Source organism: Equus quagga, chromosome 2 (assembly GCF_021613505.1).
Source record: "Equus quagga isolate Etosha38 chromosome 2, UCLA_HA_Equagga_1.0, whole genome shotgun sequence".
Classification (NCBI taxonomy): Eukaryota; Metazoa; Chordata; class Mammalia; order Perissodactyla; family Equidae; genus Equus; species Equus quagga.
In genome coordinates, this window is record NC_060268.1 from 70,681,777 (window position 1) to 70,699,201 (window position 17,425).

Sequence of the window (17,425 nt, forward strand, 5' to 3'; positions counted from 1 at the left end):
GCAAGACTATAATACTTGCCTTGGTCAACTACACACAAGTGGTGTCAATCATGAAAAATAAGGTCCTCCCCACCTTTTACTCTCTACCTGAATGACTTCTTACCCATGAATTCAACCAAGATTTATCCAGTGCCCACTATAACCCAGACACTGTCTACCCCATGGCTATCAATGACAAACACAAAAGCCTGCGTGCTGAGTGCTTTCAGAAAGACACAGGCACTCCTCATCATCAGGTCTTAGCTTATCTCTTTCCTGTTCCTTCTAGACTGTCAGGGGTGCCACATGTGCCCACAGTCCTCTGTCCTCCCCATCAAAGCCATTATCAACTGGTATTGCGCTGCCTTTTTAATTGTCTTTCCTACTACAGCAGAGAGTCTCAATCCGGGCTGCACATCAGAGATACTTGGGCACTTGAAGACACTGATGCTTCAGTCCCTCCCTAGACCCATTAAAACAGAACACGGGGGTTGGAGGGGTGCGAGGCAGGGGTAGGTTTGGGGCACTGGTAGTTTTAAAAGTCCTCCCGCTGATTCTAGTGTTCACTCAGCGCTGGGAGCCCCTGTGGGGAGCAATGTCTGCAGGGGAAGACTTCTTCACCCTCTGCCCACCCCCTGCTCTCCTCGAGACCCACAGTCCTGGGGCAGCAGTGGACACATGCCCCAGAAGCCACCAATCCAGGAGTTCCCAGTTATTTGGAATAGTGATATGGAGAGACCAGATTAATGAGCTCTGTGTGTTGAACTAAGTGCAAGTAACAAGACAAAGAAGTAAGCAGAAGTGTCTCAGAGGGAAGCAGAGATGGAAGACCATGTAACTAGAGTAGGGGGCAAAGGCGGGCTGCAGAGGTGGTTCCTGGTCCTTGGAGCCCCAGACACATGTTCTCTCCTTGGGTTCCACTAATTACCACTGTAACTATTCCAGAAGAGTCCTCTCTTTTGCTTAAGCTGTTTTGAATGGGCTCCTGTTCCTTTCAAATAAAGGGTTCCCGACCAAGAAATATCCCAGAGCCTGGCACTGTGCCTCGGCCTGGGTGCAGAGTAGTCTTCATTTGCTGAATGGGTGACTGAATGCATTTGTCACCACGGCACAGGAGCCCAGCTTATTAACTGATTAACAGCAAAAGCTACACAGCAAGTGGCATTGAATTTGCTTCTCAGGCCTGAGTAGTCGAGCCGGCTGGAAGGGTATGGGCACTGGCTTTTCATGAATGAGAGCTGTGACTCTTCAGGGAGAGCAGGAGGAGACTCACATTGTAAAGGCACTGAGCAGTCCTGAGATGAAGGAACCTTTTCTGGAACTTATTCCACCGTGGAACCCTTTTGTTTTCATTTTTTGGAAGATCTATCAACATTCCTTAAAATCAGTGTTCTGGGGGATCCACTTTAGGACCCTGGGGTTGTGGCACATGCCAGGGTTTGGAGTTGCCAGACATGGGTTCAAATTTATTATTTGGCCTTGGAGTCTCCAACATGTCTCTACTTCTGTGGACCTGTTTTCTCTTTCACAAAATGGGGAGGATATTGCCAACCTCACAGAGTTGTTTAAAACAGGTAATTGTGAGAGCTTGTGGTTCATAGAAGTGCTCCATAAGGGTTTTTAAACCACTTGAATCATCTTCAAAGTTCAAGTGATGGATCTCATCAACCTATCAGCAGAAAATTACTAGGAAACACACAAGCACATCATTCACGTGTGTGTGTACAAACAATGTCCCCTAAAATTCATGTCTACCTGGAACCTGTAAATATGACCTTATTTGAAAATAGGGTCTTTACAGATGTAATCAAGTTAAGATGAGGTCATACTGGATTAATAAGAAGAGGTCCTAATAAAAAGAGAAATTTGGACACAGACATACGGGGAGAAAGCCACTTGAAGAGGGAAGCAGAAGTCAGAGAGATGCATCTACAAGTCAAGGAATGCCAAGGACTGCCAGCAGTCATTAAGAGCTAGAAGAGACAAGAAAAATTCTCCCCTAGAAAATTCAGAGGGAGCTTGGTCCTCCTGATACCTTGCCTTCAGACTTCTAGCCTCCAGAGCTGTGAGAGAGTAAATTTCTGTTGCTTTACACTAAAACCCAAAAAACCCCACATGTAGGGGCACACACGATCCAGCCACTGCTGTGAGGGTGAGGCCTTGTAAACTGAATAGTCATAGTTGTGTGAGGATCAAAGGATTACTATGAATCAGAAATTTTTGGCATTCTTTGCATCACCTTCAGCTTGTCTCTTTCTCATTCCTGATGTTCAACTAGCACCAACTTCTTTGCTCTTTATAGCTCCGGAATCTGTGCCTTCCTCCATCCTCACTGCCACACCCTGCTTCCAAGGCTTCATCATCTCCCCTTGGACCATTAAACTGCCCTCTTCTGGTCTCCCTGCCTCTGGTCTCATTCCTTCACATTCATCCTGCTTGGCTAGAGTCCAGACTCATGTCTGGGCCTCTGCTCATTGCCTCTTCCAAGAGGAGAGGTGGGCTGGGTCAGCTGCAGAGTGGACGCTATCATTCTTGGTCAACTCCACCCCTTACTAGGTTCCACTCTGATGCCCTGGTCAGGCAGGGCCAGCTTCTCCCCAACTGGGTCCTGGCTCTTCCCTCCTGGTCCACCTTTGGCGCCATGGTCCCAGCTGGCCCTGTGCCTCAGCCAGCCCTCTCTGCCAGATGCTGCTCGATATCCCAGTCCAGAGAGAGCTGTGATAGAGAGAACCTGATGGGCCTCAGCTCTGTGTATGTATGTGTATACATGCCCTGGCCTGGAGTCCATCTCTCCCCTCTCTTCCCTCAGTATGGGGCCATCTATCCAAGCCCCCGTTAGGTCCTCCTGGACACCCCAGATCCCTTTTCCACCTCTCACCCTTAGAATCCCAGGGGAAGTCCCTCTGTTCTCCAGCCCTTGGAAGGACAAGTCCTGTTCTGACCTGTGCCAGGCCACCCCAGAGTCTTCTGGTCTTTCTCTCCGCTTCTGCAGCGCAACACCTGTTTATCTACTGCTCATTCCTCCCACCCTGGCTGCACCAAGCTTGTGCCTGGCACACAGTGGGGCTTCACTGCATGTGATATTTCCCAAATGGGCCTGCTTGATTGGTGGAAGTATTGGCTTCTACTGTCCCACTGGTGCTCCCACACAAATCTAGAAAGGACTGACCTACTCTGCCCCACTCACAACCCCCCACTCACCTGATGTGGCTCCACAAGGGGTCTGGACCCCACTTTATGACCCTCTCCCCTGATACAAGTGGCCTCATTACACGCAACCTCTGCCTCTGAGTTCTCCAGTCTGAGTCTTCCTAGGTTACTGCACCAGGACCTCTGCTCCATCCCCCAGCCAACTGCCTGTCTCAGGCCCCTGTCTAGCTCCCCGTCTCCTACGGGGCCTGAGCCATGCACTGTTCTGCGCCCCCCACCAGCCTAGGCCTCAGGCCTGCTGCTGGGGACCAGCCTCCTGGACACCCTACCACTCGCTCACCTACACTCCCTGCCTCCCACACTGGGAATGGGGATGAAGGAGGTGGGAGGAGTGCCTGCAATGTCAGAGCTTAAAAGCCTGGGGAAAGCTACTCACCCTCAGAGTCAGCCTTGAACTAGGCAGTGCTTGACCCATGGCCTGGGGGTCTGTGTCAGTGAAGCCCTCCAAGCTTCTGCTGCTGAATGGTCTGCTCTCACGTATGTTACTCTAGACCCTAGGAGCCATGGCCACAGATGTCACACTTAGCTGGTCCTGCATGAATATTCTTCAATCTATCACTCAAGAAATCTGCCCTTCATTTTCCCACCAACCATCTCTCTAGATGTTTGCTGAATGAAGGAATGAACTCCAGCCTAGACATGTTTGCCATTCAACTTCTGTTGGTAATAGCAAAGGACCACAAATTACCCAACTGTCCCTCAAGAAGAGATTGGCTAAATAAGCTACAGCACATCCACACAGTGGAATACTATGCACCTGTAAAAAAGGATTAGGATGATCAATACACTCACAGAGAACTATCCCCACAATATAGTGAGAAGACAAGGTATAGAACAGTGTTTATAGTATGTTACAATTTGTATAATTATACACACATGCATATATATGTCCACATATCTACATATATTTGCACATATTTGTGCATATATAACCTCTCTGGAAGAATGCATAAGAAACTGGTAACAATGACAACCTCTAGGGAGGAGAATTGAGTTGTTGAGGTCAGAGGTGGGAAGCAACATTGTTGCTGTATACTTCTTTCTAACTTTTGAATGTTGAATCATGATAATGTATTGCCAATTCTAAAATTTTAAAGTAAAAGAAGGCACGGGCTATTTGAAAGTGCCTGACTCACTATCTGCTCCCCACTGTCTCCAAACCACACCCTGCACTGTCTGGTCCATCTTTCTAGGACCCCATCGTTCCAGCCTCCTGAAGAATGGTCTTCGCCGAGCATGCTCAGGCTGCCCTGAAAGCCAACAGGAGCTGCTGCTGGAGTAGATCCCTGGATTTGCAGAGATTCTTCCCCTGAGGTCATCATCAATTCCCTCCTGGCTCCCTTTATACGAGCCCCTGGGACACAAGTGCTTTTGCCTGATGAACTGGACCATGTCTTTCCAGGAGGCAGCGGGTGTCCATAACCAGCCTGTTTCCCTCTTTGTCCAGGCTACCAGGAAGCTGCCAGATGTAAGTCCTTGCCTCTTCTCACTTGCGCTCCCACAGTATTGCTCTCCTCCCCTCTTCCCCATTGAAGATCTGACTAAAGGTGTAGGGAGCCCAGCTGGCAACCAGGGTGGCCAGAGAGCAGAGCAGGCCCAGTGCGGGGGCAGAGAGCGTGGAAGGACAGCAGCAGGCTTGAGGCTGAGAAAGCTACGTACTGACCAGGTTCTCCCAAAATATTTTACTAACTTCCTGAGTTGGGCTAAGAGCCTGAGAGGCATCTAAACAAAGTTGGTTATATTTCACTCATATAGTCTGACAGGGGAAAGTCAGTCTAGATCAGGTTTCTCTGAATTTCTAGATGGGTTTTTAGAATACTGGCTAAGGTTGCTAAGGATTCATTCAGTCATTCATTTGCTCATCTAAAATTAATTTTGAAAGGCTTTTAAGGTCTGAGTTGGATTGTCCAATTTGAAAAAATCCAAATTCAACTAGGACATATCTTTTTGATAATAATTATCTCACTTTTCAGGAGAAAGAAGTTGCATTAGTCCTGGCGGATTAGTAAGATGTAGTCTTTAAAGTATAAACTGCCAAATTTAACAATGGGCCTGGATGTCCCCGACTTTAATGACCTGGAACGGGGAGGCCTGGCTCAAGTTCTGACTCTGACAGTAATGAGCAGTGAGGGCTCGGGGCCTGGCACAGAACAGACCCTCGGTAGGTCTCTGTTGAGGGATTGAGCTCCGTTGATCTGAGCTTCATCTGCCAAATGAGGACTACGTCTATCCCCACACCATAGTCACTGCAGGCGTCCTACGGTGGTTAGAGGAGATGCTTCGCGTGGTAAGGACTCTGATGTCTGTAATCTGAAAAGGCGCTTTATCTGGGTGACGGCTGGAGAAGAAGGTATGGAGACAACCCCTGGAACTTTTCTAGGATGAGGCTCCCCACCCCCCACTGCTGCCCACCAAGCCCAGGGTGTGGCAGCCGCAGAGGGTGTGGATGCAGGCCCAGGGATGGTTTTAGCGGCACAGCGCAAGCATGGGCTTCAGCGATGTGGTGACACGGCGGGGGTGGGAGTGCAGGGGACCCTTCGGTGCTCACGGCACTCCCCGAATTCAGGCCTTTGCTGCCGCTCAGTTCTACAGCCATCTCTTACCTGGCCTCCTGCCTCAGGAAGGGTCTTCCTCTTGCTCATTCTCACCCTGCAGTGATCAGAGCAGCCCTTCTCTTGTCTAGAGCCTGTGCTGGCTCCCAACTGCACTGGGGGAAGGCCTGCACTCTGTAACATGGCACACAGGCTTTAAGGGTCAGCTTCGGCCTCCTCGGCAACCTACATGGTCTGTCCTACATGCCCTTTCTTGGTGGAGCCCCCTTGATGCCCTAGGCTGGGGGCGGTGCCCATGCTGGATTCCCATGGTTCCTGGGCTTTCCTTTGTACCAGTGCTGAGCAGCCTGTGCTGTCCTTGCTTACTGGTGGGCTGTCCCTCACTGGATGGTGAGTTCTTCCAGGGCAGGCCCTTGCCCTTTGTCCCATCCTCCCAAGGCTAGGCAGCATGGGCTTGCTTCTAGGAGACACAGGTAAATCTCTGGGGAACAAATGCCATTGACGCAGCGTCGATGTTTTCAGAATGCCACTTTGACATTTCAAATTCTCCTTGTTAATTCTGGGGAAGCCCAGTGGCCAAAGTGCTTCTGGTGATACTTGGTCAAGGTGACAGAGTCACTCAGCTTAACGAAAAGAGGGGCGACCTGGCCAGGACCCTGCCAGCTCAGCACATCTCTGTCTCCTGTTAAACCCATCATGAAGGTCCCTTTGCCTTTCTCCTCAGCTGCTGCATGTGTGTGTGTGACATGATCAGATTTCCATTTTGGAAAGACGGTTCCAGCTGCAGAGAGGTGAATGGATCGGGGGCACACAGTGGATTTAGGGACAGTGGATGGCAGTCGTGCTGTTCACCCAGTATTTCTGGTGCTCTGCTGGCAGGCACGTGGTGGGTCTGCACTTCCTCACTGCCTCCGGACTGAAGCCATGTGACTTGTCCAGTGAACTGTGGTCAGAGTGAGTCACTTGTGGGTGGAAGCTGTAAGAGCCAGGGAGAGATCTGCCACATCCCCTCCTCTCTGCAGAGATGACTGTGGAGGCAGGTGTCAGAATGACTATCAGCCTGGATCCCTGAGAAATCACAATGAGCAGCACCCTTCTATCAACTGCAGGGGACATAAAGCATGAGCAAGAAATCAACCACTCTTGTGTCAATGGAGATTTCGGGGTTGGCAGTTACTGCAGCATAGCCCAGCCCATGCTGACTAGTATGCTGGTTAGGAGCCCCCCACTCAAGCCCAGATGTAAGATGATGGCAGCCTGGACTAACGCAGTGGAGGAAGAGAGGGACCTAAGTGGCTGGGTCTGAGAGCGATTAAAGAGTAAGACTGGCAGGGCCAGGGGATGCTGTTGCCACCAGGGATGGAGGAGCTCCTGCAGCAAGCATTTTTCCTCTTTTAGAAGCATCCTTGCTCAGACTTTTCCAGAAACCCACAGGTTCCCTCAGTTAAGATTTACTATCCTTTCTTTATGTCCACGGTCAGGGATTGGGGCTGACTTGTTTCAGAACTGCCAGAGCGCCAGGTGACCTGAGTCGTCGCTTCATTGAGAAAGAGCCTGGTCATAAAACTGAAGCTATAACAGCTACAATTTATTGATAAGACCTACCGTGTGTGGTAGGGCTTGATAAACAGCACTCAGTTTAACATCCAAAACGGGGCTGTGAGGCAGGCTCTGTTATGGTCTCCATCTCACAGATGGGGAAACTGAGGCTCAGAGAGCTTGAAGACCTTCTCAAGTGAGAAGGTGGAAGAGCCAGGATCCAAAGCTAGTCTGTGTGGCTCGAAACCCACAGTTTTTACCTAATGTGCCTCATTGCCAAAGGTGGAATAACTCCTCAATGAATGAGCTGGGAATCGAGGTGGTGTGTTGGAGGGGGAGTGCGCTCCCCGGTGAGCGGAGCATGATAGTGGGGGCGTCCCAGGCTCCCAGCTGCTCCCTGCACGACAGTCCGCCCTCACGGAGGCGTTTGGGCGTTGGCACTGTTTTGGGCCCCTGTCAAGTCCACGCGTCACCAACGCTCCTGCATAAACATCAGGGGCTGTGTCCTGTTCTTGGCGCGTGCACTCAGGCACCGGCTCCAGGCTCCCATGGATTCCAGGGAAACCGTGTGGGTGCTGCCTAGGTGAGTTCTCCCTCAATGCTCATGGGATTCAAGTTGCAAGGTTCCCAGCAAAACAGAAACAAACGCTGCTTCACAAAAGTCACCGAAGAGACAGCGACATATTTTCACTTGCTATTAATTCTCTTCTTTTCTCCATTTATCTTGGCAGAGGACACTCCAGCTCAGTCTTTATGTTGCTTGTGGCTGAAGAGTTCAGGTTTTGGAGTCAGGGAGACCTGGGTTCACGTCCCAGCTTTGCCATGCACACGGTCTGGAACCTTGAACAAGTTACTTACCATCTCTGAGCCTCAGTTTCGTCATCTCAAAAATGGGTTAACATGAACAGTGATGGCTTCCCAGGGCTGTTGGAACGATTAAGGAGGCGCAGTATGTAACACGTGTACTCCAGTTCCTGGCATATGGTGGGTGCTCAATGAATGGTTATTTATTGTTATTCAGTCTTTGTGGTCTAGTGTTTTGAAGTGCTCTGCTACAAGCTTATACACATCTAAATTAGCATTCATGGCATGTCAGAACTAAAGGCACTGAGCAACGACTTCTGGTGAAGCCAAACTTTCTCAAGCGTTAATAAAGGTAAAATCTTATGTGGAACGCTAATATGTAAAGCAGTTAAAAGTGGGATTCCTCTGATTGATGTGGGGGTGTGGCCCCCAGGGCCACCCCTTCATCCTGATGGCAGCCCTCAAAGCCCCGGGGCTCCTAGAATGGCAGGAAGACTGTAGATCAGGAGAGCTGAATGACTGGTCCACAGTCACCAGGTGGGAGGGAAGGTTCAGAACCCCAGCTCTGCTGTGCAGCCTGGGTAAATCCTCTGGGCTTCCTGTCCTCCCTCTGTGAAGGGGGAGTGACAATACCTGCTTGGCAGTGTCGGGAAATTGAGATCCGAGTGCAAATCTGCCAACAAGTTCATCTTCACACCTCTAGGTGCACTTGCAGAAGAGAAGGCAAAGGCTGCCAAGCCAGGCAGGTTGTGAAAGTGTCTAACATAGGCAGATCCCAGAGGGACCACAGGAGGCTCTGCCCAGCTGGCACTGTCCCCAGCTAGCTGCGCCTCCTCTGCTGTGCACCTGGAGGGTACATCACTTCATTCCAAGGGCTCTGGGCCACAGGGCAGCTGCCTGCAGACCTCTGAACACCCCTTTCAATAAGTCCCTGCCTTTAGAATTATGTTAAGTGAAATAAGCCAGTTAGAGAAGGACAATCTCTGTATGACTCCACTCATATGAGGAATTTAAAAATGTGGGCAAAGAGAACAGATTAGTGGCTACCAGGGGAAAGGTGGGGTGGGGGGTGGGCACAAAGGGTGAAGTGGTGCACCTACAACACGACTGGCAAACAATAACGTACAACCAAAATTTCACAAGATTGTAACCTATCATTAACTCAAAAAAAAAACAAAAACAAAAACTCAGTAAGTCCCTGCCTTTAGCACATACTGTCATTTGCCTCTGGGGCTCCATTTGTCTCTGTGATCAGTATTCTCACCATGCCTGGGAAGAGACTAAAGCCTTTTTCTGGGGTCAGCCCTGGTTGCCTAGCGGTTAAGTTCGGTGTGCTCCACTTTGGTGGCCCGGGTTCAGTTCCCAGGCACGGACCTACACCACCTGTCAGTGGCCATGCTGTGGTGGTGACCCACATACAAAATAGAGTAAGATGGGCACAGATGTTAGCTCAGGGAGAATCCTCCTCGGCAGAAACAAAAAATAAATAAAGTCTTTTTCTGCCCTCAGGCATCTCAAACTTGACCTCTTGAGAGGGGACTCATCATCGTCCACTGCCCCCAAGTCTGCTCCTCCACCTGTCTTTCTCTCTTAGCTGGTGGCCCCGCATCTACCCAGGACTAGGGCAGAAATGTGGACATCAGGTTTCATCCAGTCCAATTGGATGGCAGGTCCTGCCAGTTCTCCATCTGAGTATCTCTTAATAAAGTCTCTATCTTAAAGACATCACTCTTTCACCCCTTCAGGGCTTTGACATCTCTTACCAGACTATTAGTAACAATAGCCCTCTAGCTAGTCTCTGGCCTCTGCTGGTCTCCTGCTCTCCTGGAGTTTTTGTTCTAGAGGGGAGGACGACATTCACCAGCCAAACATGTCAAATAACCACAGACTGTGACGAGCGATGTGGATGAAGGACAGTGCTGTAAATGCCCGTGATGGGGGAACCTGGGGCTATTCTAGCTTCTGAAGTGAGGATGACTCTGAGGCTAAGACCTGCAAGAGAAGGAGTTGTTGGTCACTAAAAGGGCATAGGGGTGGGAGATCATTCTAGGCAGAGGAAGCAGCTACTGCAGAGGCCTTGAGGTAGGAAAGATGAGGCTTGTGTAGGGTGCGGAAGGGGGAGAAGGGGAGGGGAGGGCAGGGTTAGGAGGTGGGCAGAGGCTAGATTCCCCTGGGTGCTCCAGGGCATACTTGAGAGTCCACATGTTTTTCTAAAGACGACGGGAGCCACTGAGCTTTCAGTGGCTCAGTCCATGATCTAATTGCAGTTTATAAGATCACTCTGGCAGCTTGCTATGCGGAGGGGGGACCTGGAGTGCGGTGAGGCAGGACAATGTGAGGGCATTCAGTCCATCAAGCAGATGGCAGGAGCTCCTGCCGAGGCAGGGGCAGGGGCAGAGGTGAGTCTGGGACTGTTTAGGAGAGAGAATTCCCAGCACTTGGTGAGACCAGGAGCGAATCTAAGGAGGGCTCCCCATCCACTGTGAACACTTTGAGGACAAGGATTAAGTTTTATTGTTTTCTGGATCCACTGCACCTACCACAGATCTGGCACTGAGAGCCAAAATGTTTACTGCACGGATAAATGGTGGTGAGATTTTAGTTTAGGTTTGTCTATGTACAGTCTTTTCCTGGCCCTAGCCTCCCGGTCCCCAAGAAGAGGGACAGTGACCTGGTACTTCCTTGTTCCAATTAAAGTATAATTACTGAGCCTCTTCAACCTTGTTCCAGCTCCAGAAATGTTTGGGGGATGCGTGGGGAGATGGGCACCTCACACAGTTAATCCCGGGGCCTCACGCCTGCCAGGGCTGGGCCTGGTCTGGGTGGGTGGGGAGCCTTGCTGGCCTTTCCACAGTGCAAGCAACCCCAGTCTGAGTCGCTGGCACCCCACACACACTGGTGTCCCAGGGTCCTGTGTCTGAGGGGTGTTGCGTTTAGATCAACCTTATTCCCCTGTGTTCAGGTTTGCTTTTCTCTGACTGGCGGAGAGGGTGAATGTGCTAGAGCAACAGGAGGGAATGCTTTGTGGCAAAGACAGATAGCTGCAGAGTGAGAAAGCCAGGGAACCAGTCTTACTTCAGCCACTGTTGCTAGATGGCACCAATGGGACTGTTTCCCTATCTGTCAAACGGGCACGCTCACCGCCTTAGGGCTGTTGTTGATCTGATCCACTGGGCCAGCCCGTAATGTGTCCTGTGATTGGGGACCGGGGTGGGGCTTTGGTTTGTCTCCAGGGAAAGGCACCCATGAGGCACCCATGGTGGGTAGGGGTGGACAACAAGTACTACAGGCCCCCAGCTTCTGGAGCCTCCACCTACATCACTGCTGAGGTTCTGGCTGAGGGGATCTGTCTGTATCCCTTCAGTCCTAAGTGAATAAGGAAGAGCCTGGTGTTCACATTTGACCACTCCTGCTTCGGGGGTAAGGAGAGTGCTGGGGTTGGTTTGGTCACATCCTCCATTGAGAAGCTGGGGCTGGAAGCTTTATTGCAGGGGGCTCAGAATGAGAGTGGGAAGAGGCAGTCTGGGGTGACTCCACACCAAAGCGGGGCAAGGAACACCAAGGGTCAACCTCTAGGGAAGCCGAATCCAAACTCTAAGTCCAGGCACCTGTGCCTTCAGTGTGTGGTCTGGAGGGTCGGCACGAGAGGAGGTCAGGACTGAGTGAGCAGGGCCCAGGCCAAAGAGGTGCCTTGCAGCTGCCAGTGGGCACAGGCGCATGGCTGTGCCAGTCTGACTTCATGAGGCCTTAGGATCCAGGCCAGAGTTCCAGGACGGTAGGGCTGCACCAGATGCAGTCAGACCTACGTAGAAACAGCCAGATGAGAGTACATAATGTTAGGATGGGCCTGGTGCTTGGTTCCGGGGCTCCCAGAGCACCCTGCATATCCTGCTACGAGAGCATCTTCTCAGTGCGGGGTGCCCATCTTTATGTGGGTTTATTTTCCCTGGGGGCTGGGGACTGTGACATCCAGCTTCTTAAGCCTGTGACATAGCTCAGGGCCTGGACCAGTGCCCAGTCAGTGCTCAAGACATGAAATGTGGAATTAACAGATGATATACCAAGTTCAGCTCAATAAGCATTTCCTGTGCACCTACTATGTGCTCCATCCCTAACTCATCCCTGCAACTGGGGAGGTTCCTAGCCAATATTTGCTTTGTACTCCTTCAGAAACCATCCCCAGTCCTTCAACGTGGAAGCTCTGCTTGGACCCGAGGAAAAATTACATCCTGCTAAAAGCAAGTCTTTCCTAGATACTAGCCAGTCCTGTCAAACTGAGAGCCTCTTGGAAGTCTCATAACATGGGCACTCTGCCACATGTGCGGCAGGTTTCTAGAAAGGCTTCCTGTGGGCCACATGCAAGGCAAACTCAGTCACAGAATGGCTTGCAGCGAGGCCTCTCATGTTGGGGCTCTGTGGGTGCCGTGGGACACCCAAGTCAAGGAGAAACAGGGAGCAGCTGCTGCGGCCATCAATTTTACTCGAAGATTTAGAAAAGAAAATGTTACAAATTTTTGTGGACATATACAGGCTAAAGGAGCAGGATCCACTTTCTACATGAGTCAAACTCTCGCTCTGGAGTGGAACGGGACGTCTGTGTAAGCAGATGAGATGAAGCATGGTTCTTCAGCAGAAATCAGTGCCCAAGCGGGGCAGCACCCGACCATCACCTACTGCACTCAACCCTATTCGTTTCTCTTGTGCCAAGAGGGCTACTCTCGTGGATACGTGTGAGGATCTCCAATGGGTGGTATTCCAGTGAAACGGCTCTGAGCATGCGTGCACATCATCAGTTGGTTCTGCACTCCTGTGCCTCCCATAAGCCACTGCTAGCACAGCCCAATACCGGAGCCAAGAGTTAATGATCTGGAATCAATGTAGGATCTCATTTTCAGGAATTCTTAGAAAATAGATGAAGTCTAGGTCTGATTCTGCCACTGACGTACTCTGTGATGTTGAGTAACTCTCTTCCCTCTCTGGTCTTCAGTTTCTCTATCCGTAAAATGGGAAGGATGGGCTGTACAATCTTTCTGAGGTTCCTTTCACCATTAGCATTTTGTATTAGGCCTTTATTCCCTGCCCAGCTGGGTATAATTTAGATTCAACCAAGATTTATCTAGATCCAACTAAAATGTATTGTGAGCATACTTTCATATACATTCTTTATTTGTGTTCTCAAAACCCCAGAAAGGTAGGTCTTATTATCTTGATTTTGTAGATTACAAAACAGAGGCTCAGAGGAGTTTAGTGTGTTAACTGAGGTCACACAGACAGGATGTTGCAGAGCTGAGATCTGGTCTCAGGCCTGTTTTTGGCTTTGTGTCTAAGGGGCTGAGAACAGACACTGTGTACTCAATAGCAATTCAGCTTCCTCCACCCCTCCCTCCCTGTCTGCCGAGGAGCTCAGCTCTAGGCACCAGTGTAGGGGGTTGAGGGATAGAGGTGGGCTCTGGCCGGGGATGTAGGCCACTGGTAGGTACTGGTGGACTTTGGCTGGTGAGAGTTGGCAATGTTCTGGAAGGCTGGCGAGGGCAAGTTATCAAGGGCTGAGAGCAGTGTCTCTGGCCCAGCCTGGGTCTGGCTCTCCCAGGTGAGTTCTCTAGGCCCCATTTGTGCCTTAAGCTTAAGGAGCTGCCTGCTTTTTGCTCTGCTTTGCCATCTGGGAGCCCCTACCTGCCATGTGGCTTGTCATTCCCAGAGACCCACCCTCAAACATTCTTGTCCACATTTCCCAGCACCCACAGGCTGAGGTAGGGAAGGAAGCAGTGTGCTGCAGAGACTGAGCTCAGAGCTCTGTCTTGACAATGAGGAGGGCAACTTCAAGTGAGGCTTTTATTGCAGCCAATTCAATCACCACCAGTCTGCATGCAGCAACCACTTTTGAGATCTCAGTTCTCAGAACCACGAGGTGGCCTCAACACCTGGTATGACACTGGGCAAGTAAATTTCTCTCTCTGGGCCTTAGTGTCCTCATCTAGGCACTAACCAGCTGGTTGGGCCCATGGATCTCCAGTCCTTCCCAGTGGTGGCATTTTAGGATTCACTATCTTTGACTTTACCTTCCCAGAGGCAAGAGGACAGACCAGATGCCTCTGAAAGGTGCATCAAGCTTAAAAATTACCCTCTCTCCCTGCCAGGATGCTCCCATTGGGCAGCCGCAGGTGCTGCTCCCTCCCTCAGCACCAAAGGCGCACCACCACCAGCCCAGGCCCCTGCAGATCCAGGCCTGGCACTTCAGTGTTGCAGCTCCGGCAACGCGAGGGCAGCGCTAAAGCCACCGCTGCGGCGACGGCGGAGGCTCAGAGGGCGGGGGAGGATAGAAGCGCCCACTTGACCCACGGCCCCCCGCAGCAGCCCTGGCCCTAGCCCCGTCGCGTCAGGGCGGGGGGCGGGGGGGGGGGGGTCCTTGGAATCCCTCGGTTTGTTGCTTGGGCCTGGGGCCAGCTGGGAGTCCATCACCGGTCCATGGCATCTGAGGCCCCGCAACCCCCCAACTTGGCAGAGCCAGCCCAGGCTCCCAACTGCAGTGAGGCAGGGAGCTGCGGAGCGGGGACGCCTCGGTCTAGCCCTTCCCATGCCTAAGCGCGGGGAATTACACCTCTCAGGTCTGGGGCAGATGATCGCTATCCGGGCCTGAGGGGTGAGAGTAGGGGTTGGGAGGATCATTTTTGGCTGGATGTGGGTCCACATTCATCGGCTCTGTCTAGTACTCTCGACACCATCTCCCGCCGCATCTCCGCGTCTCGGCCCCTCTGTCCCCGCCTCCCATGGAGCTCGCCAAGCGAAGAGCAGCTGCAGCCCGCACCTACTCCCTGTCCGCAGTCGCTGCCCACTCTGCCCCGCGGGAGCTCACCCTCCCGCTTGGGCCAACCCTCCCCTCTTGCCGAGGGCGCCGAGGATGCCAAGAGTAGAGGGACCAAAGTTCGGGCGCCATCGGCCGGCCGGATGAAGGCCCTGAGCCCCAAGGGCCGCGGTCTGGACGCTGGGAGGTCAGACACCGTGCTTGCCTCACCTGTTTCTCCAGTGGCTCCTTGGCCGAGAGCGCAGGCTTGGGGGAGGGCGCGCGGTCGCAGACGCAGCCCTCCAGCAGGTAGAGCCCTGAGGGCCTCGAGCTGGAGTCGCTCTCGAAGTAGAAGAGCAGATTCTGCAGCAGCGCGAACCACTTGGTTTGCCATTTTGTGTTGTCCGAACTCCGCTTGCTCAGGTAGCCTTTGCGCGTGCCGTCCTTGCGCGCTAGCAGTCCTAGGGACGCGACGTGGCCATCGTTCAGCCGGATCCCCTTCTGCATGGTGCTCGGAGGCCAGCTAGACCCCACGCGCTTACATCTTCTCCGCGCGGCACCCAGCAGCTCCCTGTCCGTGCGCGCTGCCTCTCTCTGGCGCTCGCTCCCTCGCTCCTTCTCGCTCTCCCCTCCCCGCAAATATCTACACTCCGGGATCTGGCAATGAGCCGCGGCTTCTGGAATCCAGATGTACAATTGCCCACCGGAACCTTTTCTCCGCTCCGCAGAACCACGGTGCCGCTCGACCCTCCCCCGGCGCAGGGCAAACTGAGGGACTGGAAAGCTGCGCGCTGGCGAGGGGCAGGCGGAGTCATGTGACGCCGATCCCTCGAAGAGCCCGTTTCGGCAGCGCGGACAGGGACACACGCACGCAGCCCGCCGAGGCGCAGAGCGGCGCGCAGGCTGCACCCTGGCGCCTCCTCCCCCTCCCCGGACACAGGACACACACACGCACGAACACGAATCCTGCCCTCCCTCCCCTGTTCTCTCCTTCTCCCCTTTGGGTGTTAAAAAGGAATTCAGATCAATTTTCATTTAACCGAATGGAATCCCGGAGGCTCGCCATCCCGGGAGTTTGCGTCTCTGTGCCCCACCGCGGCGCACTGTAGATCTGGGGCGAAGTCCCAGTTGTCATTTTCTTCTCCAAAGGCTTCCTCCTGGTACTTAATTTTTCTAATCTGAGGTGGATGGAGGAAGGTGGATGGCGAAATGGATCTGAAATAGCTTTCAGTCCTAATCTTTGCGTAGTCGGCCAGGTCACTCCTGGCGATTCCTCAGCGACTTGAGGACAATACAGGGGGTGAGATGGAGAGGGGAGAGGTGAGCGGTGAGCGCTTATTTTATTTTATTTTGAGTGTTTCCATAATTACCAGCGCCACCCCTGCGTCCTGAGGTCTGGCTGGCGAGCCGCTGCTATGAGTTGTCTGCAAATACCACCCCCCCCCCCCCCCCCCCCCCCGCCCAAGCCTGAAGGCGGGCTTCAAACACAGGCGCCGGGGACCATGGGAGCCTTCAAATAGCTGCGCTGGCGCAATGATACCTTAATGATAGATTTTCCGTTCTTATTTTTAGCTTCCATTCGCCTACACAGTTACACGGCATTTATCCGAGAACGTCACAGCGCCCGCGTGCTGCATCGGGAGGGCGCGCGGGCCGCCAGGCGAGCCAGGGCGCCCGAGCGGGGAACGCGCACCGCCGTCTGCCGCAGAGGGCAGCGGCCTCGCTCGGACCCGGAGCGGCGCTCAGCCCGGCCCTCTCTGTTTGCAGCCGGGATGGGCGGCCGCGCAGCCCTGGAGAGGAAGGGAGGAAGGGAGGACAATAATTTTTCAGCGCCGAACCTGAACCTGCGGGCACCCTTCCCCCTCCCCTCACACACACACACACACACACACACACACACAGACACACACACACAGACACACACACGGTCAGGCGCTAGGGAAGGCGCCTGAGAATCGGGTAGCCCTGGGTAGGCCCACGGGAGTCCACGGAGAGAGCCCGCAGCGGAGGAACTGGAGCTACCGCCACCCACTCTAACCTGGGCACAGAGGCGCAGGCCTGCGTTCCTCGGGTGGGGCACATTCCGAGGGAGGGACTGACCGTGTTAACCTTAGTTTTCCCTCTCAGTACCCACACTCCGGACACGGAACTCTCTCCAAGGACCAGGTGAGGCTGATTTTTCTTCACGAATAACGAAAACAAAGAGGGGGAGACAGCTAAGACTTCCTTTAGCCTTGATTTTCCCAAGAGGGACCTTACACTGTGAGCACCTTTTCTTCTCTTTTGCCCTCTTTGTGGAAGCAGAGTTTCCAGGAGTGGGGTTCTGCATCTGGGCTCTCTTCAACTAAACTCTTTAATTAGGAAGCCTGATATAGAGGCCAAGAAAACTTCAGGGAAAGGACACTGTTCTAAGTGTTTGAGATCAATTAAGTCATTTAATCCTCACACAGCCCGATGGAGTAGATACTCTCCACCCCAATCAGCTCCATTGTACAGATGGGGGAAACTGAGGCACGGAGGGGTTGAGTGACTTGCTCAGAGTCACTCAGCTAGGAAGTGG

At 52.6% G+C, this 17,425-nt stretch overlaps 1 protein-coding gene across 9 annotated transcripts in view; it reads right to left on the reverse strand.

Annotated features, from left to right (window-relative positions):
* RASGRF1 (Ras protein specific guanine nucleotide releasing factor 1) overlaps positions 1 to 15,766 on the reverse strand; it is a 112,152-nt gene extending 96,386 nt beyond the window's left edge. For all 9 annotated transcript variants that reach the window (XR_006887734.1, XR_006887732.1, XR_006887733.1 and 6 more), the window contains exon 1: positions 15,097 to 15,766. Coding sequence is in view for 6 of the 9 variants with exons in the window: in XM_046655491.1 (XP_046511447.1) it covers positions 15,097 to 15,372 (276 nt within the window). In the remaining 3 variants the exon portion in view is untranslated. The remainder of the gene's footprint in view (positions 1 to 15,096) is intronic.
* Positions 15,767 to 17,425: the final 1,659 nt, after the last annotated feature.